The sequence below is a fragment of the Microcaecilia unicolor genome, chromosome 7 (assembly GCF_901765095.1).
Source record: "Microcaecilia unicolor chromosome 7, aMicUni1.1, whole genome shotgun sequence".
NCBI classification, from domain to species: Eukaryota; Metazoa; Chordata; class Amphibia; order Gymnophiona; family Siphonopidae; genus Microcaecilia; species Microcaecilia unicolor.
In genome coordinates, this window is record NC_044037.1 from 158,424,797 (window position 1) to 158,447,247 (window position 22,451).

The following is a 22,451-nucleotide window of genomic DNA, read 5'->3' on the forward strand; positions in this document are numbered from 1 at the left end:
TAGCATTGAGATTTTGTTTAAGTACTTTGTGAGTTGTGTGGTTACCATCCCTTCCGTTAGTTTGGTTATTAAGGGAATGGATGCTACTGGTCTGTAGTTGGTTAGTTCGCTGGCACTCTTCTTTGCATCTTTTGGTATGGGGGTGAGTAGTATGTTTCCTTTCTCATTCGGGAAGAGTCCAGTTTGTAACATATAGTTCACGGATTCGTGAGGTCTGTTATAAATTGTTGAGGGGCAGATGTCATAAGGTTGTTTGGGCATATGTCTAATTTGCAATGAGAGTTGGCGAATCTTTTAAGTGTTTGGGAGATAAGATCCTCCGATATCTCAAAGTTGGTCCAGGTTCTGTCTGCTGGGTATACACCAGCGTCTGGGTCTAGACAGTCAAGGAGCTCGGCGTAATCGGTGGTACTGACTGGTATTTTATGTCGCAATTGTACGATTTTCTCGTTGAAGTATTTTGCGAGATTGTCTGCTCCTGGTGTATCTTTGCTGTGATTGGTGTGACATCTAGTAGTTTATTCACGAGTTGGAAGAGTTTGTGTGTGTCTTTGTAGTTTGGTCCAATTTCAGTTTTATAGAATAATCTTTTAGTTTGTCTTATGGTATATTTGTATTTCCTTTGCAGTTGTTTCCAGGCGTTAAGTGAGGGGTCGTCTTTCTTTTTGTTCCACGCACGTTCTAGTCTTCTGACTTGTGTTTTAAGTTTTTTCAGTTCTTCATTGAACCATGGTGTTGAGTTCTTCCTATGTGATGTTCTGGTTTGAGTTGGGGCAATGTTGTCTAATATTGATCTGCATCTATTGTCCCATTCTAGGAGGAATTGGTTTGTGTCTGCTTTTATTGTCCTTCCATTGTGGTAGATCTGTTGCCAGAATGTTACCGGGTCTATTTTTCCTCTCGTGGTGTAGGTTTTTCGTTATTAATTTTGTCTTTAATTTGCCATTGTATGGAGATGTATGCTTTATAGTGGTCTGACCACAGTATGGGCGTCCATCTTGTGTCTGTTAGTATAAGGTTTGAGTCTGGATCGAATTTGTGTGTGATAATGTCTAGTGTGTGTCCTTTATTGTGAGTTGGTTGTGTGTTTGGTACGTGTAGATCCCATAGATGTAGGAACTCTTTGCATTCCTGGGTGCTTGTTAAATTAAGATCTTCGAGGTGTAGGTTGATATCTCCTATTATGATAAGGTCTGAGGTAGAAACACAGGTATTCGAGATGAAGTCCATAAAGTGTGTTTGGGAATCTTGCCAATTGCCTGGTGGTCTGTAGAGTAGGACTGCATTAAGGTGTTCCTGTAAGTTTGGGTGGTTGATTCTTACCGAGGCGATTTCGAGTTGTGGTAGAATGGATTCAGCTGTGGTTGTGATGGTGAATTCGGATTTGTATAGTATGGCTATTCCTCCTCCTCTTTTTCCGTTCCTTGTCCAGTGGGTAATTTTGTATCCAGGTGGGCATAAATCTAATATTATGGGGTCTTTGAGGTCGTGGATCCAGGTTTCAGTGATGAATAGGAGGTTGAGATTGTCTGTGGTGATCCAGTCAGTTATGATCTCTGTTTTATTTACTACTGACCTGGCATTTACCTACCCCATTTGGATCGACTTGTAAGGTTCGGTTTGGGACATAGATGTGTTGATTTTTATTAGTTGCCTATTTTCTTGGTATCTGGTTTTGTTGTTTCCTTTCTTCCCTTTCTGTTGGTCATTTCTGTATGTGTTTGTTTTTCTTTTTAGTTGGTTGCTGTACTTTTGGTCTGGTGAATTGTTGATGGGTTGTATGTAGGTTTTGTGCATTGTGGGTAAATTGTTGTTTAAGTTGTGAATAGTCCATGCGTGATAGATTAGGGATAAGAGGTAAATTATCATGAGTATTTTTGTTGGTATTCATGTTGGTTGTGATATTTGTTACTTGGTTGTGCCTGAGGGTATTGGTGAATGAACTTGTGTATGAGCTTTAAGCAGTGTCAGCGTTAGGCAGTGTCGTCATCAAGCAGTATGAGCACTTGAATAGTAAGTAGATGTGATTTCAAGCAGTATCCGCATTAAACAGTCTATACATCAATCGGTATCAACATTAAGCAGTATCAACATTTGAGTATGTGTGATAAGAATCTCATTTATAGTCCATGGTGTGGTTCTCATCTATGGCTTAATTTGGATTAGTAGAGTGCATCTAGTGCGTATGGAGCGATCAAGGCAAATAGGTCATGCATTGTTTCTATAATTCGTAGTGCAGTTCTCATCCAAGCATGATTAAGACATACAAACTATAAGCTTTGAAATTTCATAAAGTATTTAAATCATATAAAGCAGTTGAAGGTGTAAAGCACTCACAGCATATAGGGCAATTAAATCATATTTAAATCATATAAAGCAGTTGAAGGTGTAAAGCACTCACAGCATATAGGGCATTTAAATCATATAAAGCAGTTGCAGGTGTAAAGCACTCACATCATATAGAGCAATTCAGGATTTGTATAGGACAGTTCTAGGCAGACTTCACCATTCTGTGCCTTTCCTGTGTACTCTAACAAACGCCGCAGAGCATATCAACATACCTTGGGCATGAATTCTGGAGCAAGTCTCTATTCATCTACCGCCATGATGCGATGACGTGGAGTTCACGAGGTTCCATTACGCCCTTTGTCCCATCCACAAGGTTCCGTCCTGCGTTACCTTTTCTTTGCTTCGGTTGCGTTTGGACGGTTCTTTGTATCCACGCTTTCTCATCACAGTCGCATGTGCGCCGCTTCCTTTCTGCTTTGTTTTCAATCAGTCAGTGCCTCTCGCGTTCCACGGAGGCTGCTCTGATCATCGGCGCTGCCGGCGTTGCTCCCCTGGACGGATGGAGTCCATGTCGGTGGTCAGTTGCAGCGGTTCTCGGCTCAATCGTCAGGTCAGATTGCTATCTAAATCCTTAATTCGGTTGTTCACATCGGGTTCGTGCGCTCGGTTGCAGTCCCCGTGTACGTCCAGCGGATGTCAGCTCGGGCCGGCGGATGGTAATATAAAATGAATTAAATCAGAACACCTGGGCATGAGGCCTGTGAGTGGATTAGGAAACACTGTGAATGGACCCCTAATTTCCCCACTGTCATTGCTGATACTAGATATATATTGAAGTTAATTTGGGAGTTTGGAATTCACAAACAAAACTGCTCCACAGCTTTCCACTTTCCATAATACCAAAAGTGATTGGAATATGACACAAAGTGAGTAGCCAATAATGTTACCGTATATACTCTACTATAATCTGAGATTTTTGGGCCCCACAAATTGGAGTCTCAGCTTGTTCTTGAGTATATACATTAACATTGTTGGCTACTCTCTTCGTGTCATATTCCTGCGTTCCCCTCCCCCGCAGTAACTTCTCTTTTGCTTCCCACTCCCCCTGCTGCCACTACGGCGACCGGCATTTTTCACTGTTCCTTCCTGGCTACTACCACTGCTGCCAACAAAAGAGAAAGAAAGTTTGGCTGGTGTGGAGCCTTGAACACCTGCACATGCTCAAAGCCTCCCGGTTCCCACCCACTCTGAGATGATAGGAGCCAGGTGGTCTAGAGCATGTGCAGATGCTCAAGGTCCCACACCAGCCCAACTTGCTTTCTCTTCTGTTAGCAGCAGTGGTGGCAACAATAGCAGCATCAACCAGGAAGGAGGTAAGAAATGCCAGTCACTGTAGCGGACAGGTGGGGGCGGGATGCAAGAGAGAAGTGTCAACATGGGGGGGAGGAGGTAGGAGAGGGAAAGAAGTGAAGCACTTGAATATAATTTCCTCACTAGTTACTCCCATCTCAGAGACCCCAGCAGGATGAAAATTGAAAAATGAGAATTCCTGAAAAGAAGATATAATTTGAACAACTTAATACTGAAAAAAGAATATGATAATGTCCAGAAAAAGGGAACGGCACCAAAATGACAAAAGTTTGACGCACTGAGGAGAGATTAAAATGTCAACCTCTCTGCTCTGTGGAAAACAGACTGCTGGTCCTGTGCTCAAGCGTCAGACAGGAAGGCACCCATGCATGTGCGCAGTGGGGGCACTGCCTCAAAAATTTAAATTGACAGTGCATTTGGATGACGTCGCCCGCATGCGAGAATATTATGCCTGCTTGTCCTCAGAGAATTGCTCTCTTCCAAAAAATTTTTTTCAAATTTCTGTGATGATGAGGAAGAAGGGGCAGGAGAGGAAGTAAAGGGGGGAGGGAGAGACCTGGCACCACCAGGTGTGCTCCAATGTCAGGCACCTCTACTGGCCTAGGCACCCCAAGCTCAACTGAAGCAGAGAAACTGAAACAGGAGCCACAGAAGGAGAAAACAGAAGCTTGTAAAAGATTGTCCACCGCCTACTGGAGACAGAAAATACTGACTGACTAAGGAACGTATCATCCTATGTGGCATAGTTCAGTTTGGTACTTTCTACTTCCACCTGCTGATAGATGGTCATAACCCACAAGTCTCTGGATTTGTCTTATGCTGATGACAAAAGAAATAGCAATACACAAACTAACATACAAACTCTTGCACACACACTCTTTAATTGTACTATTTCACAATATACTAAACACATTTTATTTTAGTGGGCAATATAATGTTCCTTGTGTTTAGTGGGAACATTACACCCAAACAGAATACTCTACTTTGCCAGTACCTCAATGCACTTTTTGAATGTTATACCAGAAGTAACCTGAGGAAATACTTCTTCACAGAAAGGGTGGTGAATTCGTGGAACAGCCTCCCAGTAGAAGTGGTGGAGACAAAAACTGTACCTGAATTCAAGAGAGCTTGGAACAAGCACATAGATCTCTATGGGAGTGATAGGGAGAATAGATGGAATGGATGGGCAGACTGGATGACCTATACCGTCTTTATCTGCCTACATTTTTCTATGTTTCTGTGTTTCTATCAAGTTTTATCTTTATGTGTCAACGGTTTTTATTTGATAACAAATCAGAGCACACAACTTCACCCTAGCACATTAATAACACTTTGGTCAGTAACACAACAGAAACACAGCATTGTTATCAAACTTTTTACATTTTACCCCTCCCCACTCAGCTGTGCATAATATTTAACCTTTTTATTGATAACTCCATCCAACTGGCATGGACTGCAAACAAGCAAAACCACAGCAACCCCCCTCACTTAGCAGATTACACAAACCGCCGAGCTGATCTTCCACCCCCAGATACTTTTATTCCCTCCATTACTGGAGGCGGTCAGATCACAACAAAATTTGCTATATACTTCAAAATACATGACAATCGCCCGTTGACCATCTGAACAGCATTGATTTCTTTGCATCATTACTGTCCCCACCCCCTACTCCTGTCCCTTCCATCCCTACCGCCCCTTCCCCCTCGACCCCCCAACCCTCCCTCTGCCAAATTGGGTTACGTGTCCAAAGGTTGAGACTGCACCCTACCCACCCCTTGCGGGACTGCACTCCAGATATCACTCACTCCACTCACTCTCAGTAAGCTAACCCAGCACATTCAGAACCTGACTCCGTGTCCGTGGGGATATTTTGCTCTAAGTAGGCCCCCCAGACCCGTATAAATCTTTGCCTTCTTTTCGGTGTGTACCTAGCATCCCGCAATTCCCATAGCATAAGCTCATGAAGTTTATTCCTCCAATACCAATATGATGGAGCCCTATCCAAGACCCAATGGTTGAGAATGCATTTTTCCCCAGGATACAGGCCTTACACAAAAATAACTTCTCCTCCCGCGATCCCCTGATCCGAAACTGCACTTGAGCTAAACATCGCTCATTCAAAGGAGATGCTTACCCGATACCGCAGAACCCATGACACAAACCGAGAGAGAGCTGTCCAGAAGGCCCGGATGTCCCCACATTGCCACATGCCATGATATAACAAGGTTCTCCTCATTGAACACTTTGGGCAGGCATCCACCTCTACTATGCCCGCATGCCATGCTTGTCTGGTGGAAAAATATGCTCTATGGATGGTTCTAAAATGGCATTCCTGCAGCTCTGCGCTATGCACCACCCACCCATTCCCCTTCAATGCTGCCAAAAGTCTCCCCTCTGTTACTCTCCCTCCCGATTCCTGACTCCACCGCTCCACCACCTCCTGAACTTCCCTCTTGGACCTATGTTCTTTCATGGCTTTATGGAACCATGACACGGAAACCTGTCCTGCCGCATCCCCAGTCAAAAACTCTCTCAACTGTGCCCCAAATGCCAATGGCAGACTCTCACTAGGAAGCCATTGCATGTAGTGTGTCAACTGGCGGTAGGCAAATATCGTCATCGGCTCCCCAGCGCAACGCCCTGCAAATTCTGAGCATGAGAGAGCGCTTCCATCCTCTTTTAGAAAATTTTCCAGAAGAATAACTCCACTACACTCTAAGTCTCTAAAGACTGTTTTCCCTTCCCGGCTGAAAGTCTATATTACCAGTCACCGGTAGTAACACACTGCTTTCTGGGTTCTGCCCCCAGAGTTTCAGTAGATCCCGCCACACTAGTCGCAGTGCGGTTAACAAGACACTATCCCTCATCAGAGCGGGGAGGGATTTTCGCTTAGCATGCAGTAAATAATTGATGTGCCATGGCGCAAAATAGGCTTTCTCCAGATCCATATCTGTATAAGTTAACATGTCCAGCACCCAATCCCTTAGGTGCCGCAGCTTACATGCCTGATTGTATTCTCGCATATCAGGCATACCTAGCCCCCCATCTACCTGAGCCCCACACACATATCTCCATTGCATTTTGGATTTTTTGCCAGCCCAACAGAAACGAGCCACCATCCCATGAAGCCTCTGCAAGTCTCTCTTCAACAAACGAATGGGAGTAGATTGTAATACATAAAGCCATTTCGGGAATATCATCGTACACCTGCAACCTCCCCATAAAAGACAATGGGAGGGATATCCATGAGGACAATTGTGCCTTGGTCTCTCTCAGCAGCCTCGAAACATTCCTCATATAACTGAGCTGGGTCCATAGGCATCTGAATACCCAAGTATCGGAAGGCTCCAGTCACCCAGCGTAGGGGGAACTGATCCCAATCTGCTCTTTTAACCCCTGGACTCACCATAGCTTCCGACTTTGCAAGATTCAATTTGAACCCAGCAAAATCACCATATTCCCTTATACTTTCCATAAGATATTCCAAGGAGCTCTTCGGGTCCTGAATTAATACCATCAGGTCGTCTGCAAAAACTGCCGTTTTAAACACCCGAGTTCGGATTTGTACCCCTTTTTATATCCACGTTAATGCCTATCTCCCGTAACAAAGGGTCAAGAGACAGTACAAATAAGAGTGGGGACAGAGGGCAGCCCTGCCTGGTGCCTCTACCGATGGAGAACCACTCCGAGAACTCACCGTTGACCGCAACTCGAACTCTAGGGTCGGTATATAAAATTCTAACTGCCTGCGCAAAGAACCCTGTTATACCGTATGCCCCCAAGGTTGCAAATAAAAACCCCAGTCCACTCTATCGAAAGCCTTTTCGGCATCGAAGCTGATCAACATTGCGGGCCTGTCCTCCCTACGCACGGTTTCTAACGCTGCCAATATTCTCCTCATATTCTTCACTATCTTTTTCCCTCTGACGAAGCCCACTTGTGATTCCTCCACCAGCGAAGGGAGGTATCTGGCTAACCGATTTGCCAAAATTTTTGCCAAAAATTTAGTTTCGGAATTTAATAGTGAAATAGGGCGGTAGGACTCTGGCTGTGTTGCCTCTTTACCCTGCTTCAACAGCACCGAGATATGGGCTTGGTTTAAATGAGCCGGCATATATCCCCGCTGCACGATGATATTGAATGTCTCCGCCAGCACCGGGCTGATTTCATCTTGTAGAAGCTTATAAAATTCATTACTCAGGCCCAGGAGTTTTCCCTAGTGGGCTCTGTTTAAGCACCCAAGCTACCTCATCTTCAGAAATGTCTGTGTTTAACACCTGTAATTCTACATCAGATACCTGCGGGAGATCTACGCTTGTTAGATATGCTTCACTGGGCGTTACGATTTCTGCTTGTGGGGTATATAAATGCTCAAAAAACTTCTTAAATATGTTGATCTCGCCATCTGTGTGAGTTAATCTCCTTTGGGCATCTACTAAAGCTACAATTTTACGGGCTCCCTCCCTTCTATTTATTAGTTTCGCCAAAAGTCTTCCCCCCTTGTTAGCAAACTTATATAATTGGTATTTATAGTACGCTGTAGATTTCTGTTGGTGTAGCAGCTCATTAAGGGCTTGTTGCGTCTCTAGTAACTGGATCCGAATACTATATAGGTGATCTCTGCTGTATTGCCGTCACAGCAGTGTGACACGCCTCTCCAACCGGAGCATCTCTGCGCGTCTCACCTTTCTCTTAAAACTGACGTACGGTATTATTTCACCCCTGAGGACAGCTTTTGCAGTTTCCCAAAATAGTACCGGATCCCTCCTATGAGCCTCATTATGACTCTTGTATGTCTTCCAGCAGTTTATTAGGTGTGGCAAAAACTGACTCTCTCTATATAACCATGTTGGGAAGCGTCACAAGTAATCCCCCCTGAGTCTACCCCTTAGATTTAGCCTCACCGCCACTCAAGCATGATCCGATACCACTATGGGGCCTATTTTGGTGGACTCCACCTGTGTGAGCAACTCCCTAGTGAGGAATATATAATCAATCCGAGATAGTGTGGAGTGAGCCCTTGAAACATGCGTATAATCCCTATCCAATGGGTTTAGGGTCATCCACACATTCACAGGGTCCAATGCCTCCTCCAAGGCTACAATTCCACTCTTAGCCCTAGACAGCTCTCTCCCCGTCGGCCTGGATCTATCTATGATCGGGTCCGCCACCTCATTGAAGTCCCCCCCCCCCCCCCCCCATTACTATAGGGATCTCTCCTAAACCCTGTATCCTCCGGAGGACCTACCTATAGAACTGCTTCTCATATGTATTTGGGGCGTAAATGTTACATAATATCATGGGTTGCCTCTCCAGCACCACGGATGCCAAAACCCACCGCCCCTTGGGATCTCCTATTACTTTTTTCACTTCCACATGTATCCCTTTCCGGATCAGGATTATCACTCCACCTTTCCTGCCCAACGCGGGAGCCTCAAGAATCTCCCCCACCCACCAACGCTTCAACTTCACATGCTCTGATTGGGTTAAATGGGTTTCCTGTAAGAAAGCTATGGAGGTTTTCTGCTCATTAAGGACATTCAAAATTTTTTGTCTCTTGACCGGGGAGTGTATACCCCCAACATTCCAGGTGACTATGTGCAGTGTTGTCATGTCTCCCCTATTTGGTCTTCAAGGTTGTCCCACTGCATACCTCTATTCACACCTGAGGGATGTCCCAGCCTCCATCCCCCCCGGCATGGCCCTCCACGCCTGCATCTGTAGTGTCCCACTTCGTTGCACAGTCAACCGTCCCTCGCACACCCACAGTCTCAACTCACAGATTCTCGTTCCCTCTCTCCCTCCTTTACCCCCCTTCCCCCCACCCTTGCCCCCTCCCCACCCCCCTATCCCGAACCCCCCCTCCCCTCTCCTCCATCCCCATACATTACCCCTCTCATGGCACCAGGCACTGAACCCCCACGTGTAGGGATCGATAGACCCACTTAGCATGTTGAGGGGGCAAACCCTCTTACTGTCCCTCCAAGGTATTCTTCTCTGTCTTCCTGTAGACTCCTGCCAACACAACCCGGGTCATAGTCTCGCAACTTGATTGACTGTCCTTGAGGCATCTGTAGGTCCATTTTTCCCCCTTCCTTCTCAAAACCCGAACTCCCCCTTGTGCAAGTCCACAGTTAAGTATTATGTGCTCTCCTTAATGCCACCCAGACCATAACTATAGTCCAGAGGTCCTTTACCACGTCTTCACTCACTGTTGGGTGATATGGTTAGCTTATCCACAAAAGCCTTAGCCTCTTGAATCTTGTCAAAGAAATGGGCTTGTCCATTATGGATCACCTTCAGCCGTGCTGGATACAGTAGACTAAATTTATACTTCATCCCAAACAGCTTGGAACAAAACGGGGCGAAGCCTTTTCGTGCTGCAGAGACCTTTGACGACTAATCCTGAAAGCATTAAATTTTTGCGCCCTGATATTCCAAGGTTTTTCCAGCTCGTAAGGATTGCAAGATTTCCATCTCATGAGCATAGTTGAGCACCTTTAAAATAACCACTCTAGGCCAATCAGAATTTTCTCGCCTGGGTCCCAGCCGATGGGCCCTCTCTATTTTCAGCCTCTCTGCCAGGCATGCATCCGGGTGTTCATGTGTCAACCATTGTTCCAAAAATTGACAGAGGTTTCCTTCCGGTAAATTTTCAGGCAGACCCACCAGCCTAAGGTTGTTGCGCCTAGAACGATTTTCTAGCTCCTCCACCTTGTTTTCAAGCTCCAATAATCGGGCAGCCATTTTAGGTTGTTCCTCTGCCACCTTAAGGATGTCTTCTTCCACCTTCCCCAGTCTCTGCTGCGCCTCAAGAAGATCTGTCGCCAGGGCCGTGTGCCTCTCTTCGATACCATCCAACTTATCTAGAATGAGCTGCAGTTTCCTCCCTACCGCTTGCTCAACTGCCGCCTTGACTTCTTCAGTAATTTCGGTGGCCCACAGCGAGCTTGGCGTGGGAGAAGACGGAGCTCCCCAATCCGCCATCTTAGAGTCTCCAACCCCCGCATTCTTCTTCACCTCTTTTCGTGCCGTTTTCGTCACCATCGGCAGCTCCGCTTATATGGTTTTGTGAGCCAGAGGTTAGCGATTCAATGCGCTCCGTTTTTCCTCCGCTTTTAATGGAAGGGCAGCTGTTTCCGAACGCAGATGCTGTGGGTGTATCAGAGCAGCGATTCCCTGCGACCTCGCTACTCCACTCCCCAACCGGAAGTCTCCATCAAGTTTTATCTTAAACGCTGCCTTATGAATAAATAACTGATTTTTAAATAATTAAGTTTTCATGTTCAAATCTAACAGATGCAATGCTCATGAAAAGTGTTGAACTGACAGTACTGGAAATGCATACCTTCCATTTATTTTCTGTAATTGTTCCTTATTCATTGTTTACTATATTATTCATTTCCTTCAGTTTTATAAACTACCTCGACAGGCCTTTTTCTGAAAGGCATCAAGCCAGTTACCACAGAATATATACCACATTAACAGTGACAAAGCACATTCCCCCTACTGTGCCTCAGACCTGTTCAGGGGAGATCACCTCTAAGGCCGTGGAGGCTAAAAAATCTCTACACTTGTGCAATCTGGTAGTGACAAAAGTCACTGCAACACCAAAAAGGAAAAGGAACCCCTACGTGTAAAACATCCAAATCAAGAAGTAGGAGTGAACCAAGGAGGCACTCACAGCCAATTGGGTAGAATACAAGTCTATTTCGACGTGAAACACCTGCCTGCCTCAGGGGTCACTCACTCCAAAAAAATAAAATAAAATAAGGAAGAAATGTCTTATATGAGTAGGTGCAAAAACAAAATCTCAGAACGCAGAAACTACTTGTATCAGCAATCTATGGATGAACGCCATCAAGACCGCCAAAAGATGTTTGACTTTTGGTAGTCTTGACGGCGTTCATCCACAGACTGCTGATTCAAGTAGTTTCTGCACTTGAGATTTTGTTTTTGCACCTACTCATATAAGACATTTCTTCCTTTTTATTTTTTAAGTGACCCCTGAGGCAGATGGGTGTTTCCCATCGAAACAGGGCCCCGTGTCGGATCTGATGCAGACTTGTATACTACCCAATTGGCTGCGAGTGCCTCCTTGGTTCACCCCTACTTCTTGGTTTGGAGTGACAGTCACTACCAGTCTCAGCCAAAATGAAGCAGGACTGAAGTGAAAAACTAGTGCCCTGCCCTCAGAGTCCCTTCAGTTGCCTAGTCCCCAGCATGAAAACAAGAGGAAACTGGTCAATGAATCTGGGGATGCAGTTACAGAGCAAAAAGATGTCTCTGACAATAAGAGACTTTGCCCAGTCTTAAGTTCCCTTTAGCAGTGGTTCCAGAGTGTGATATACCTGCAGGGGCTTGTAGAGGGCGTACTCATCCCTAAAGATCTGATCATGATGGGTAACACAGTCCAGCCAGCGACCATCCACAAGAGCTTGTCCGATTGCTATGGCTTGTGCTCTAAAAAGAATACAAAAATAAATTTAGAGATGTTATTAGAGAATGCAAGATAAATGATATGATAGCCTTTAAAACAATTATTTAACAACAGCAGCACAAGTCAAAAGTTAAGTCAATGCAGGCATCATGGTCCTCACTTGTATTTGACACTAGTATGTACGGATATCATTCAGGTATTTCTTAGTGAATCTTTACACTTCCTTGTAAAGTGGATTGTGGCTTTTTTGACCCATAGACCCCACAAGGAGGTCCCATTTCCTGATCAGGACTTTCATGTTACCTCTCTTTACATGAACTTGTATTTCACCTCTACTTCAGCACTGGAAGCATCAAAAACAAGGGCTAATGGCATCAAACTGTGAGGTAACATAGTAGATGACGGCAGAAAAAGACCTGCATGGTCCATCCAGTCAGCCCAACAAGATAAACTCATATGTGCTACTTTTTGGTAAGGACTAGGCTGGGCTTGCCAATTTCACTTCACTTGACATCTATGCAAGGGTTAAACTACTGAGAACAAAGCACCACTGGCATGTTACCACTTGCCCCCTTTCTTCAATCCCAGGCCCTACATGCCTGCTGTACTGCTCTCTTCCCCACTCCATAAATCCCCTTTCCTTGCACTAGGTGAACCATTTTTCTGTTTATGCCACAGACTAGAAATAAAAAAAGTCTATCTTTCACAAGCTAAGAAAAGTACTTATAGAATCAAATACAGGCAAGTATTGTTTCATCTCAATTAACATTTTCATGAGTGTACAAAAGTGCAGCTGCGAATGCTATGCTGTAGACAGCCATGTACCTTATGGTAACATGCCCATTCCTAATGAGCCAGTTGACCAGTTCTTTTCCCACAATACAGTTAGGATGTGTCCGCAGCCAATATCGATGGTCCTGAAACTCCATGCCACTGCTGTGGTGGCAGATCTTCTTCCAAAGTTCCTTTAGTTGGACAGAGTCCTAGGTAAATAGAGGAAGAATACAAGCAGAGTGCAAGACTGCTTCAGAGTTTGGAAAGTGATGTTCATTTGCTATTATTCACCAATATACTACCAGCTTAAGTGTAAATAAATTCCACGATAACTAGAATGAATATGCATCAAAGTACAGTTAATTTGCCTATTACTTTGCAAACCAGAATGGAGCAGCACTATCTACCAATTATCTAGTGCTCTTAACCCAGTGATTTTCAGTCTGGATTTCAGGATTTCCACAATAAATATGCATGAAATAGATTTGCATGTTGAAATTAGGTCTTACTGGCTAATTTTCTTTCCTCTAGACTCTCCAGACCAGTCAAGATGCTTGAGTTATGCATGCCTACCAGCAGAGGGAGACTGAGAACACCTGATTTTGAACATTGTTTATCTTTCCTGTGCAGAACCTCAACCAGCCAATTTTGTGGGGGGTTCAAGTACAGGATAAACACACACCAAAGAATCCTGTACTTGAACCCCCCACAAAATTACCCAAGCTACCGCAGACAGAGCACAACCAGTGACCTGCCCTGCACCAGTCTTCCACCAGAAACTAGGTCTGGTATCTTTTTGACTGGTATTACACATGTGTACTAGTAAACAGCCACAGCAAAGTCAGGCTCAAACACAAGAAACAAACACCATAATGAAAAACAGGGTGGGCTCTTGACCGGTCTGGAGGGTCTAGAAGAAAGAAAATTAGCTGGTAAGGCTTAACTGCATCTTCCTCAGCAACCCTCCAGACCAGTCAAGACACTTGGGAAGTACCAAAGCAGTAAACCTCTAAGGGCGGGACCCCTGAAAACCAGAAGACAAAACTACTGCTCCAAAACCAGAATCCTCTTTCACCTGCACATCGATTCTATAATGCTTCACAAAGGAATGCAAGGAAGACCACACTGCTGCTCTGCAAATGTCCTGCGGTGAAATGAAACTGCCCTCTGCCCAGGAGGAAGCCACCTCGAGTGGAACGCGCCTTAAGCACCAACAGCACATCGCGACCCTTGAACAAATAAGCTGAAGCAATGGTCTCCTTAAGCCACCGGGCTAGCATCGCCTTAGAGGCAGCCGCCCCCTTCTTAGGACCTTCATACAGAACAAACAATCTATCCGAAGTACAAAAATCCTACATCGTCCTCAGATAGTTGTACTCAGATAATGCCACAAGACTCTTTTCACATCCAATTTCATTAAACAACGCTGAGTCAAATCCACTGCTCTATTCCCCAGAACCGGCAAGGAGATCACCTGATTCACATGAAAGTCTGAAACAACCTTGGGCAAAAAGGATAGGACTAGTTTCGGCAAAACTTTCTCCTTGGAAAAGGACAAGAAAAGAGCCCTACAGAACTAAGCCTGCAAGTCCGAAATCCTTCGTGCCGAAAAACTGGCAACCAAGAACACTGTCTTTAAGGTAAGATCTTTACAGGTGCTCGCCTCTGTCAGGATGGCTGGACATACTTAAAATTAATATAGAGTAATATTAAACCAGCTTCTGACCTCTGAGAACTCCCCCCTCCCTCAGGAATCAGAGGATGGCAAAATGGACCAAATGGTGTTGAGCTGCCTGCTAGCCCTGTGTTTAATTACTCCTGATTAAGATACCTTTTTGTTCCATCTGGGAGCAGAGCTCTCTTTGAGAACAAAGGAGGCCAGACATAGAGGCTCCATCACTAGGGACTTCAAACAGGAGAACCTGTGAAATTGGTCACCTTTCCTGACTTCAGAGAAGGTACACTGGAGTTTGGCTGGGAAGGAAAATAATGGAAAATTAGGTTCTTACCATGATAATTTTCTTTCCTTTAGTCATAGCAGATGAAGCCATTACATATGGGTTGTGTCCATCAACCAGCAGGGGGAGATAGAGAGCACTCAATTTTTCACAGTGCCTCATGGCCAGCTAGCTCCACTGCCTCTTCAGTATTTGAAGCGTCCAAAGCAGTATCGCAAACCGCAATGGGAATAACATGAACTTTCCTCACAGCGAACAATGGCCCCTTAACAAGGGCATAAACTCCAAATAAGGAGGGAATGAACTCAACCTCCTGGAGGGAATAAACTCGTCCTCCACTTTGTATAAATGGAGGGAATACTTGCATCCTCCTGGAGGGAATAAACTCATCCTCCCAAAACATGAACTGAAGGGAATGAACTCATCCTCCTATAACTGTAACAAGAATCCTGAAGACTGTTTTACGACTCCCCAAGGAAGGAATATAACTTCAGGAAACAAGAACAGCACCTAAAATCAGAATCACTGCAATACAGACAATCATACAGGGAGGGCTCATGGCTTCATCTGCTATGACTAAAGGAAAGAAAATTATCATGGTAAGAACCTAATTTTCCCTTCCTTGTCATCAAGCAGATGAAGCCATTATGTATGGGATGTAACAAAGCAATCCCTAAATAGGGTGGGAACAAGCCACACCACGCGCTAGCACCTGTGCTCCAAAACGCGCATCCCCCTCCTGGCAGCCACATCCAGCCTATGTCGGGCGAAAGAGAGCTTAGAAGCCCATGTTGCAGCAGTGCAAATCTCATGAAGAGATAGTGCTCCAGTTTCCGCCCAGGAAGAAGAAATCGCTCTTGTGGAATGTGCCTTAAAGGCTTCAGGCGGCGCCCGGCCAGACAGCAGATATGCTGAAAAGATAGCTTCTTTGAGCCAACGGGCAATAGTGGCTTTAGACGCTGAAGACCCTCTGCGAGGACTTGCAAACAGCACAAAAAGATGATCAGAGGTCCTGAAAGAATTTGTAATTCGCAGATACTGCAACAGAGTCCTGCGCACATCCAAAAGGTGCAACTGCCCAAATGAATCTGGAAACGCCTCCTCAACAAAGGAGGGAACAAAACAGGCTGGTTTAAGTGAAACGCTGAAACCACCTTAGGCATGAAGGAAGGCACGGTCCGAACCGTGACTCCGGACTGAGAATTGCAGAAAAGGGTCTCTACAGGACAGCGCCTGGAGCTCTGACACCCGTCTCGCTGAGGTAATGGCCACTAAAAAGACGGCCTTCAGTGTCAAATCTTTCTCTGAAGCACGCCGAAGCGGTTCAAAGGGAGCCCCCTGAAGGGCCTTCAATACTAACCCCAGGTTCCAAGCTGGACAAGGTGCCCGCACGGGAGGACGGAGCCAAAGCACCCCTCTAAGAAACCGTGCCACATCTGGATGAGCAGCTAAAGACACGCCTTCAATCTTGCCACGCAGGGAGGCCAATGCTGCCACTTGCACCTGCAGGGAATTATAGGCCAAGCCTTTGTGTACACCATCCTGCAAAAAGTCCAGAATCGGCAAGAAAGGAGCCTGCAACGGAGAAAGCGCTCTTGAAACACACCAGACTTCAAACTGGTGCCAAATCCTGGCATAAGCCATGGAAGTGGAGCACTTACGAGCCTGCAGGAGAGTGGAAATTACCTTATTTGAGTAGCCTTTATCTCTCAATTGCGCCCTCTCAATCGCCATGCCATAAGACCAAAGCGGCAGGCGTCCTCCATGGCCACTGGACCCTGTGACAACAGGTGCGGAACCAGAGGTAACGGAAAGGGAGACTCCAACAGCATCTGTCAGAGGTCCACATACCAAGGCCTCCTGGGCCAATCCGGGGCGATGAGCACCACTTCTCCTGGATGCAGCCGAATCCGCAGGAGCACTCGCCCTATCAAGGGCCACAGAGGGAAGACATACAGCAAGCCCAGGAGCCAGGGTTGAGCCAAGGCATCCAACCCGGCAGAGCGATGATCCCTCCCGTCTGCTGAAGAAGCACGGGACTTTGGCATTGGAACTGGTCACCATAAGATCCATTACTGGCTTTCCCCATTTGGCACATATCTGCAGGAATACATCGTCTGCTAGTTTCCACTCCGCTGGATCGATCTGATGCCTGCTTAGATAGTCGGCTTGCACGTTGCTCTGACCTGCAATGTGAGCTGCTGACAGGGACTGTAGACGCAGCTCGGCCCACTGGCTAATTGGTTCGGCCTGCGCGGCTAGAGCTCTGCACTGAGTGCCGCCTTGTCGATTTATGGAGGCCACTGCTGTCGTGTTGTCCGACATCACTCGGACAGCCAATCCTTCCAGGGTCACTTGAAAGGCCAGAAGAGCCAGAAACACCGCTTTCAACTCCAGGCGGTTGATAGACCACTCCGACTCGTCAGGCGTTGTATAATTATACTACAGCAAGATGCCCACCGGAAGGGTGGAAGGCCAGATTTTAGGACTCAGGCTGTAAAAATACCAGCTAGGTTTAAAAATCTAAGACTGGCTGAGCAAGGACTTGCTTTTCCTGTAAGTTAATATGTGTCCCCGCTTGGGATCCATCCACTGGAATAGTGGTGGGTCAATTTACATACCTTAAACAGCCTAAACTGGAAAAAAGTACTAACTAGGCCAAACAACAAGCAAGTGATTTAATATTTGAGAATCTGCAAAAAGCAGGTCTGAATAATGGTACAACTTTTAAATCAAATATAGCACCTGTAATGAAAGATCAGATGAATAAAATGGAGCTTATTAGTTTTGGTATACAATGATACAGAGGTAATACAGAGTTCATGAGATGGTATGAAAGGTATTGAGATGGTATGAAAAGTATTGCAGCCGGAAGATGTGAAACTGTTATCTCAACGCTTCCCAAAACATGTTGATAATTAGCAGTAGCTGAGAACGGAAGGAGGTGGGCACATCCGACAGCATGGGAAAGTATGCTCTCAGAAATGCGAAATATTAGCTAGGTATTTCACCATTCACTTCTATGGAGAGGATAGAGTATAAAAGAAGGAAGATTTTGGCTTGGTTAGAGAGTCTTCTCCAAAGCTTCTGTCAGACGGCGAAGCCCTGTGCGGTTGAAATTAGAATCTGATGTCTGTATTTGTATCAACTTGAAGACCTGTGTTTGGGTAAGAAATAAAATGTACCTATCTATCTAAACCTATCTCTGTCTCTATTTTTATTGATTCTATCTTCTCTTTACCTAACATTTAGTCTACAAGGTAGATCACATACGAGTGACACTCAGTCTTTGCAGAAACTTAGACAGATGTTTAATAAGATTTAGGTGGGAACATAAATGGCCCAGAATATACCTAGATCCAGAAAAACAGAAAGCAGTAGTTATGGGAATTAGTTTTCAAGTACGGCTCCTAATGCCAACCCCTTGTGATTGGGTGACAATGGAGGTTAGAGAAACTATACAGAACCTGATATATGAAATAAGTACCTTTAGTCCCCCGTGTGACGGAGTCAGAAAGAGGTCTATAAGAGGGGAGATTAAAACAGTGGTGAGCCCTGAACGCTGACAGTACTCGCTGACCTTCTTTATCTTCTTTTGAACGCAAGAGGGGATACTTCATTTTGTGCGTTCAAATGTTCTCTGTTTCTCTCTGTCACTTTATTTTCCTTCTCTCTTTTTTCTCTCATACTCACCTGCCTCTCCCTACCGCTACTTTCTGTCCTTCTGCCTCACAAGGACATTGGCCATTAGAGGGGTATTGGGCACCTATGTTCTGTCCGTTTTCCCCCCTACTTTAAATACTCTTCTATTCTTCTGTCTTTTTACTTTCTTCCCTGACTGTCTTACTGCCCTGCGCTGCACTACTGCAGTGGGGTTGAATATTTGTGTTCAAACCTTCGTTTCTGTCTTTCAATATTGTGTTCTGTTTTTCTCACCCTCTTTTCTTTCTCCTATCCTGTCCATCTCTTTGATTTGCGTGATGTGCGCAAGACTGTGCTTGTTGTGTGAATGAAGCATAACAACGAATCCAGGCGACTGCGATTTGGAGTTTGCTGTAAGCTTATTTCAATGTTCAAAATCTTTGGATTGGTCTTTATGCTAGCAATTCTCGCTTAACAATCCTTAGAGATTGCGCATTTTCTGTTTCCAATCCCACCCTGTGTTCTGTCTTAATCCCTCCTTTTCAAATCCCTGTTCCCCTGTTCTTATCATGTATTCTGTTCTTTCTTCTTCTGTCGACCTTATTTTCCTCCCAATACCTTTTCCTATTCTCCTTCATCTAAACTTCTTTTACCTACCTCTTCCTATTATTCTTGCTCTTTTCTTTTCTGTACAGTTTCTTTGATGTTCCCGTATCGGGGGAATTTCCTTTACTCTAGGAGAACAGCACGCTTTCAGATTGCTCTCCTCTAAAATCCTTCTGGTTTCTCTGTTCTTATAACCACTCCTCAAAACTGACAGCCCCCACCTTTTCACATCTGCTATTGCCTTCACTCTGTGTGTGCGACTCTATTCCTCCTCATTCTTTCTATTGGACTTCCTACAACTTTCTTTTTTGCTGAAAACAGTAATTTACGGTGTTCAACTTTGTAGCTGATTGCCGTCGTCCAATTGCTGTTTTTCCCCTTATCTCTCTAAGTATTCTTTCAGTCTTCTGCACTATGCTTTCCCTCTAACAGCCCACAGCCCCCCCTTCCTGTCCACACTTTTCTCGGCTCTTTTTCATAGTGCAGCATGAATAACTGCGTAGTATCTCTTATTCCGTTCCTTTTCCTTTTGCATCTTTGTGTGTGTGTCTCTGCACTCTGTCTGATTTGGACTGCTGAAGCGCATTTCCTGTTCTTTATTATTTGCTGCGTAGTTCAACTGATTGCTCTTTTTCACAGCTGCTCAGTCCTGTGCTCTCACCCCACCCCCCATAGCCATTTTTCTTTCCTTAAGTCCAATCTGAATCCCTTCCTCCACAACATTTTGTTCTTGTTCCCCTTTTTCTGCCACTATAATCCTCCCTGCCCTCCTCTCTGATGCTCTACCGACTCCTACACCGTCCGTGTAGAATTTCTCTCATATAAGGATGTGGCCCGCCTGCTGCCAATCGAGTTGACTTTACACCTTACATACACCCTCTTTGCTTCTTGTGCAAGCTACAAAAATATTGATATCACCTTTTACTTTTTTATTTCCTACAAAGCCATTCTTTTTTTCTTTCTAGCCCCAGATAGTGTGGGTTTTAATTTTCTTTCCGGAACAAAGCTTATCACATTACTAGTAACTGTCATATTGGATATATACTCCCTCTTGGGCTTCGAATGCTTCCCCTGGCAATGTGTGCCCCAGCCCTTCAGGCTGGCATCGTCACCACTAGGCACCAATCGGGGAGCGCCAGCAGCATTCCCCGCCGCAACATGCTGTCCGAGAGCCACCGCTCCATACTGAGGCGGGCCGCAGGGAGCCAAGAAAGTCTGCACTGATAATCCTGAGATACTGGAGACCATCTTTGAAGTAGGGAATACTGTAGAGGTCTCAGGTGCGCTCTCGCCCATGGCACCACTTCCAAGGTGGCCGTCATCGATCCCCACAGCTGGACAATGTCCCAAGCTCGCGGGCGGGGCATCCTCAGGAGCAGACGGACCTAATTCTGAAGCTTGCACCGCCTTTGCTCGGGAAGAAACACATAGCCCGAGGCTGTGTCGAACCTGGCCCCCAAATATTCTAGAGATTGCGAGGGGGTCAGGTAACTTTTGGCCATATTGACGACCCAGCCCAGAGATTGAAGGACTGAAACCACTCTGGCTGTGGCTAGATGACTCTCTTTCTCTGAGTCTGCTCTGATGAGCCAGTCGTCTAGGTACGGGTGAACCCGGATACCCTCTCGCCTGAGAAAGGCAGCTACTAACACCATTACCTTGGAGAAGGTTCGAGGAGCTGTGGCGAGGCCAAAAGGCAAGGCCCGAAACTGGAAATGTTTTCCCAACACCGCAAACCACAGAAACTTCTGGTGCGGGGGCCAAATTGGGATGTGCAAGTAAGCTTCTTTCAGGCCCAGAGACGTGAGAAACTCTCCTGGCCATACCGCCGCAATGACGGAGCGCAGGGTTTCCATGTGAAAATGCCGCACTCTTAAGGACTTGTTTAGCTCTTTTAAGTCCAGGATCGGGCGAAAAGACCTGCCTTTTCGTGGCACCACAAAGTAAATGGAGTAGCGGCCTAGACCTTGTTCGGTAGGAGGCACCGGGGTCACAGCTCCTATCTGGCACAGACTGTGCAAAGTCTCCTCTACCACCGCCCGTTTGGCGGCAGAACCGCAGTGGGACTCCACAAACATGTCTCTCACCGGGGCATCGAATTCTATTCGGTATCCGTCTCTGATCAGGTCAAAGACCCGCTAATCTGCGGAGATTTTTGCCCACTCCTCGAAAAAGAGGGAAAGTCTTCCTCCGATGACAGGAAACGAGGAGGGGGCTGGCGCACCATCATTGAGAGGGTCGCCCCTGAACTCCAGGCCTTGAACCGGCAGCTGCGGAATGTTTGTCCGAGTTAAAGGAGTTTCTCTGCTGAAAGCGGGCATGCGAAGTGAACCCAGCAGCACGCCCCGGGTGGTACCTTCTAGCTTCACGGAAGCAAGGTCTGTAAGAGGAGCGGACCGCCTGACCCTTAGAGGAAGGCTTCGGCCTTTCTTTGGGCATGCGCTGAGGTTTGGAATCCCCCAGGCCTTTAAAAATGTTTTCCAGCTCCTCACCAAACAGAAGGCCTTGAAAGGGCAACTTCACCAACCTTTGCTTAGAAGCCATGTCCGCCGCCCAATGTCGTAGCCAAAGAGTGCGGTGAGCCGTCACTGCTACAGCCATTTGTTTAGCCGAAGCTCTGACCATATCATAAAGGGCATCAGCCAAAAAGGACGACTCCATCCGCGGAACCACTTCAGATAAGATCTCCGCTCCATCACCAGGCTGTTCCACTGCCTGCTGTAACCAAGCCAGGCAGGCTCTAGCAGCATAACAACTGCATGCAGACGCCCAAACAGTGAGACCTGCCAAATCAAAGGACCGCTTCAGAGCTGAATCAAGCCTGCGGTCTTGAATATCCTTCAGGGCAACACCTCCTTCCACAGGGAGGGTAGTTCTCTGTCACAGCCGTGACCAGGGCATCCACTTTAGGCATTGCAAAGCGAGCCAAATGTTCCTCACTCAGAGGGTATAATTTCCCCATAGCCCTGGCAACCTTCAAAGGTCCCTCGGGGTCAGCCCATTGAGCCGAAATAAGTCTTGGATGGAGTCATGCAAAGGAAAGGCTCGAGCAGGCTTTCTGGTACTAGCCATCCTTGGATTAACAGAGGAGGCTGTGCCACTCCCAGGATCTTCAATCGAGAGGGCTTGTAAGGCATCTGAAATAAGCGCTGGCAGCTCCTCGTGGTGGAAAATCCTCACCGCAGACGGACCATCAAGCTCCTGTGGCAATTCTGCACCTGACTCTGGCTCCTCAGCCCAAGAAGTTCTGTCAGACCCCTCAGAATCCTCATAGCCCAACCACGGGGGGGGGGGGAAGGGGGGGGCGCCACACTCAGAAGGGGAATTAGCCCTTCCGCGTTTATCAGGAGGATAAGAAACAGGCAAAGCCA

At 46.1% G+C, this 22,451-nt stretch overlaps 1 protein-coding gene across 1 annotated transcript in view; it reads right to left on the minus strand.

Annotated features, from left to right (window-relative positions):
* PIKFYVE (phosphoinositide kinase, FYVE-type zinc finger containing) overlaps positions 1–22,451 on the minus strand; it is a 750,252-nt gene that overhangs the window by 546,907 nt on the left and 180,894 nt on the right. The window contains 2 exon segments of the mRNA XM_030210724.1: positions 12,012–12,123; positions 12,926–13,083. Of these exon segments, the coding sequence (XP_030066584.1) occupies positions 12,012–12,123; positions 12,926–13,083 (270 nt within the window).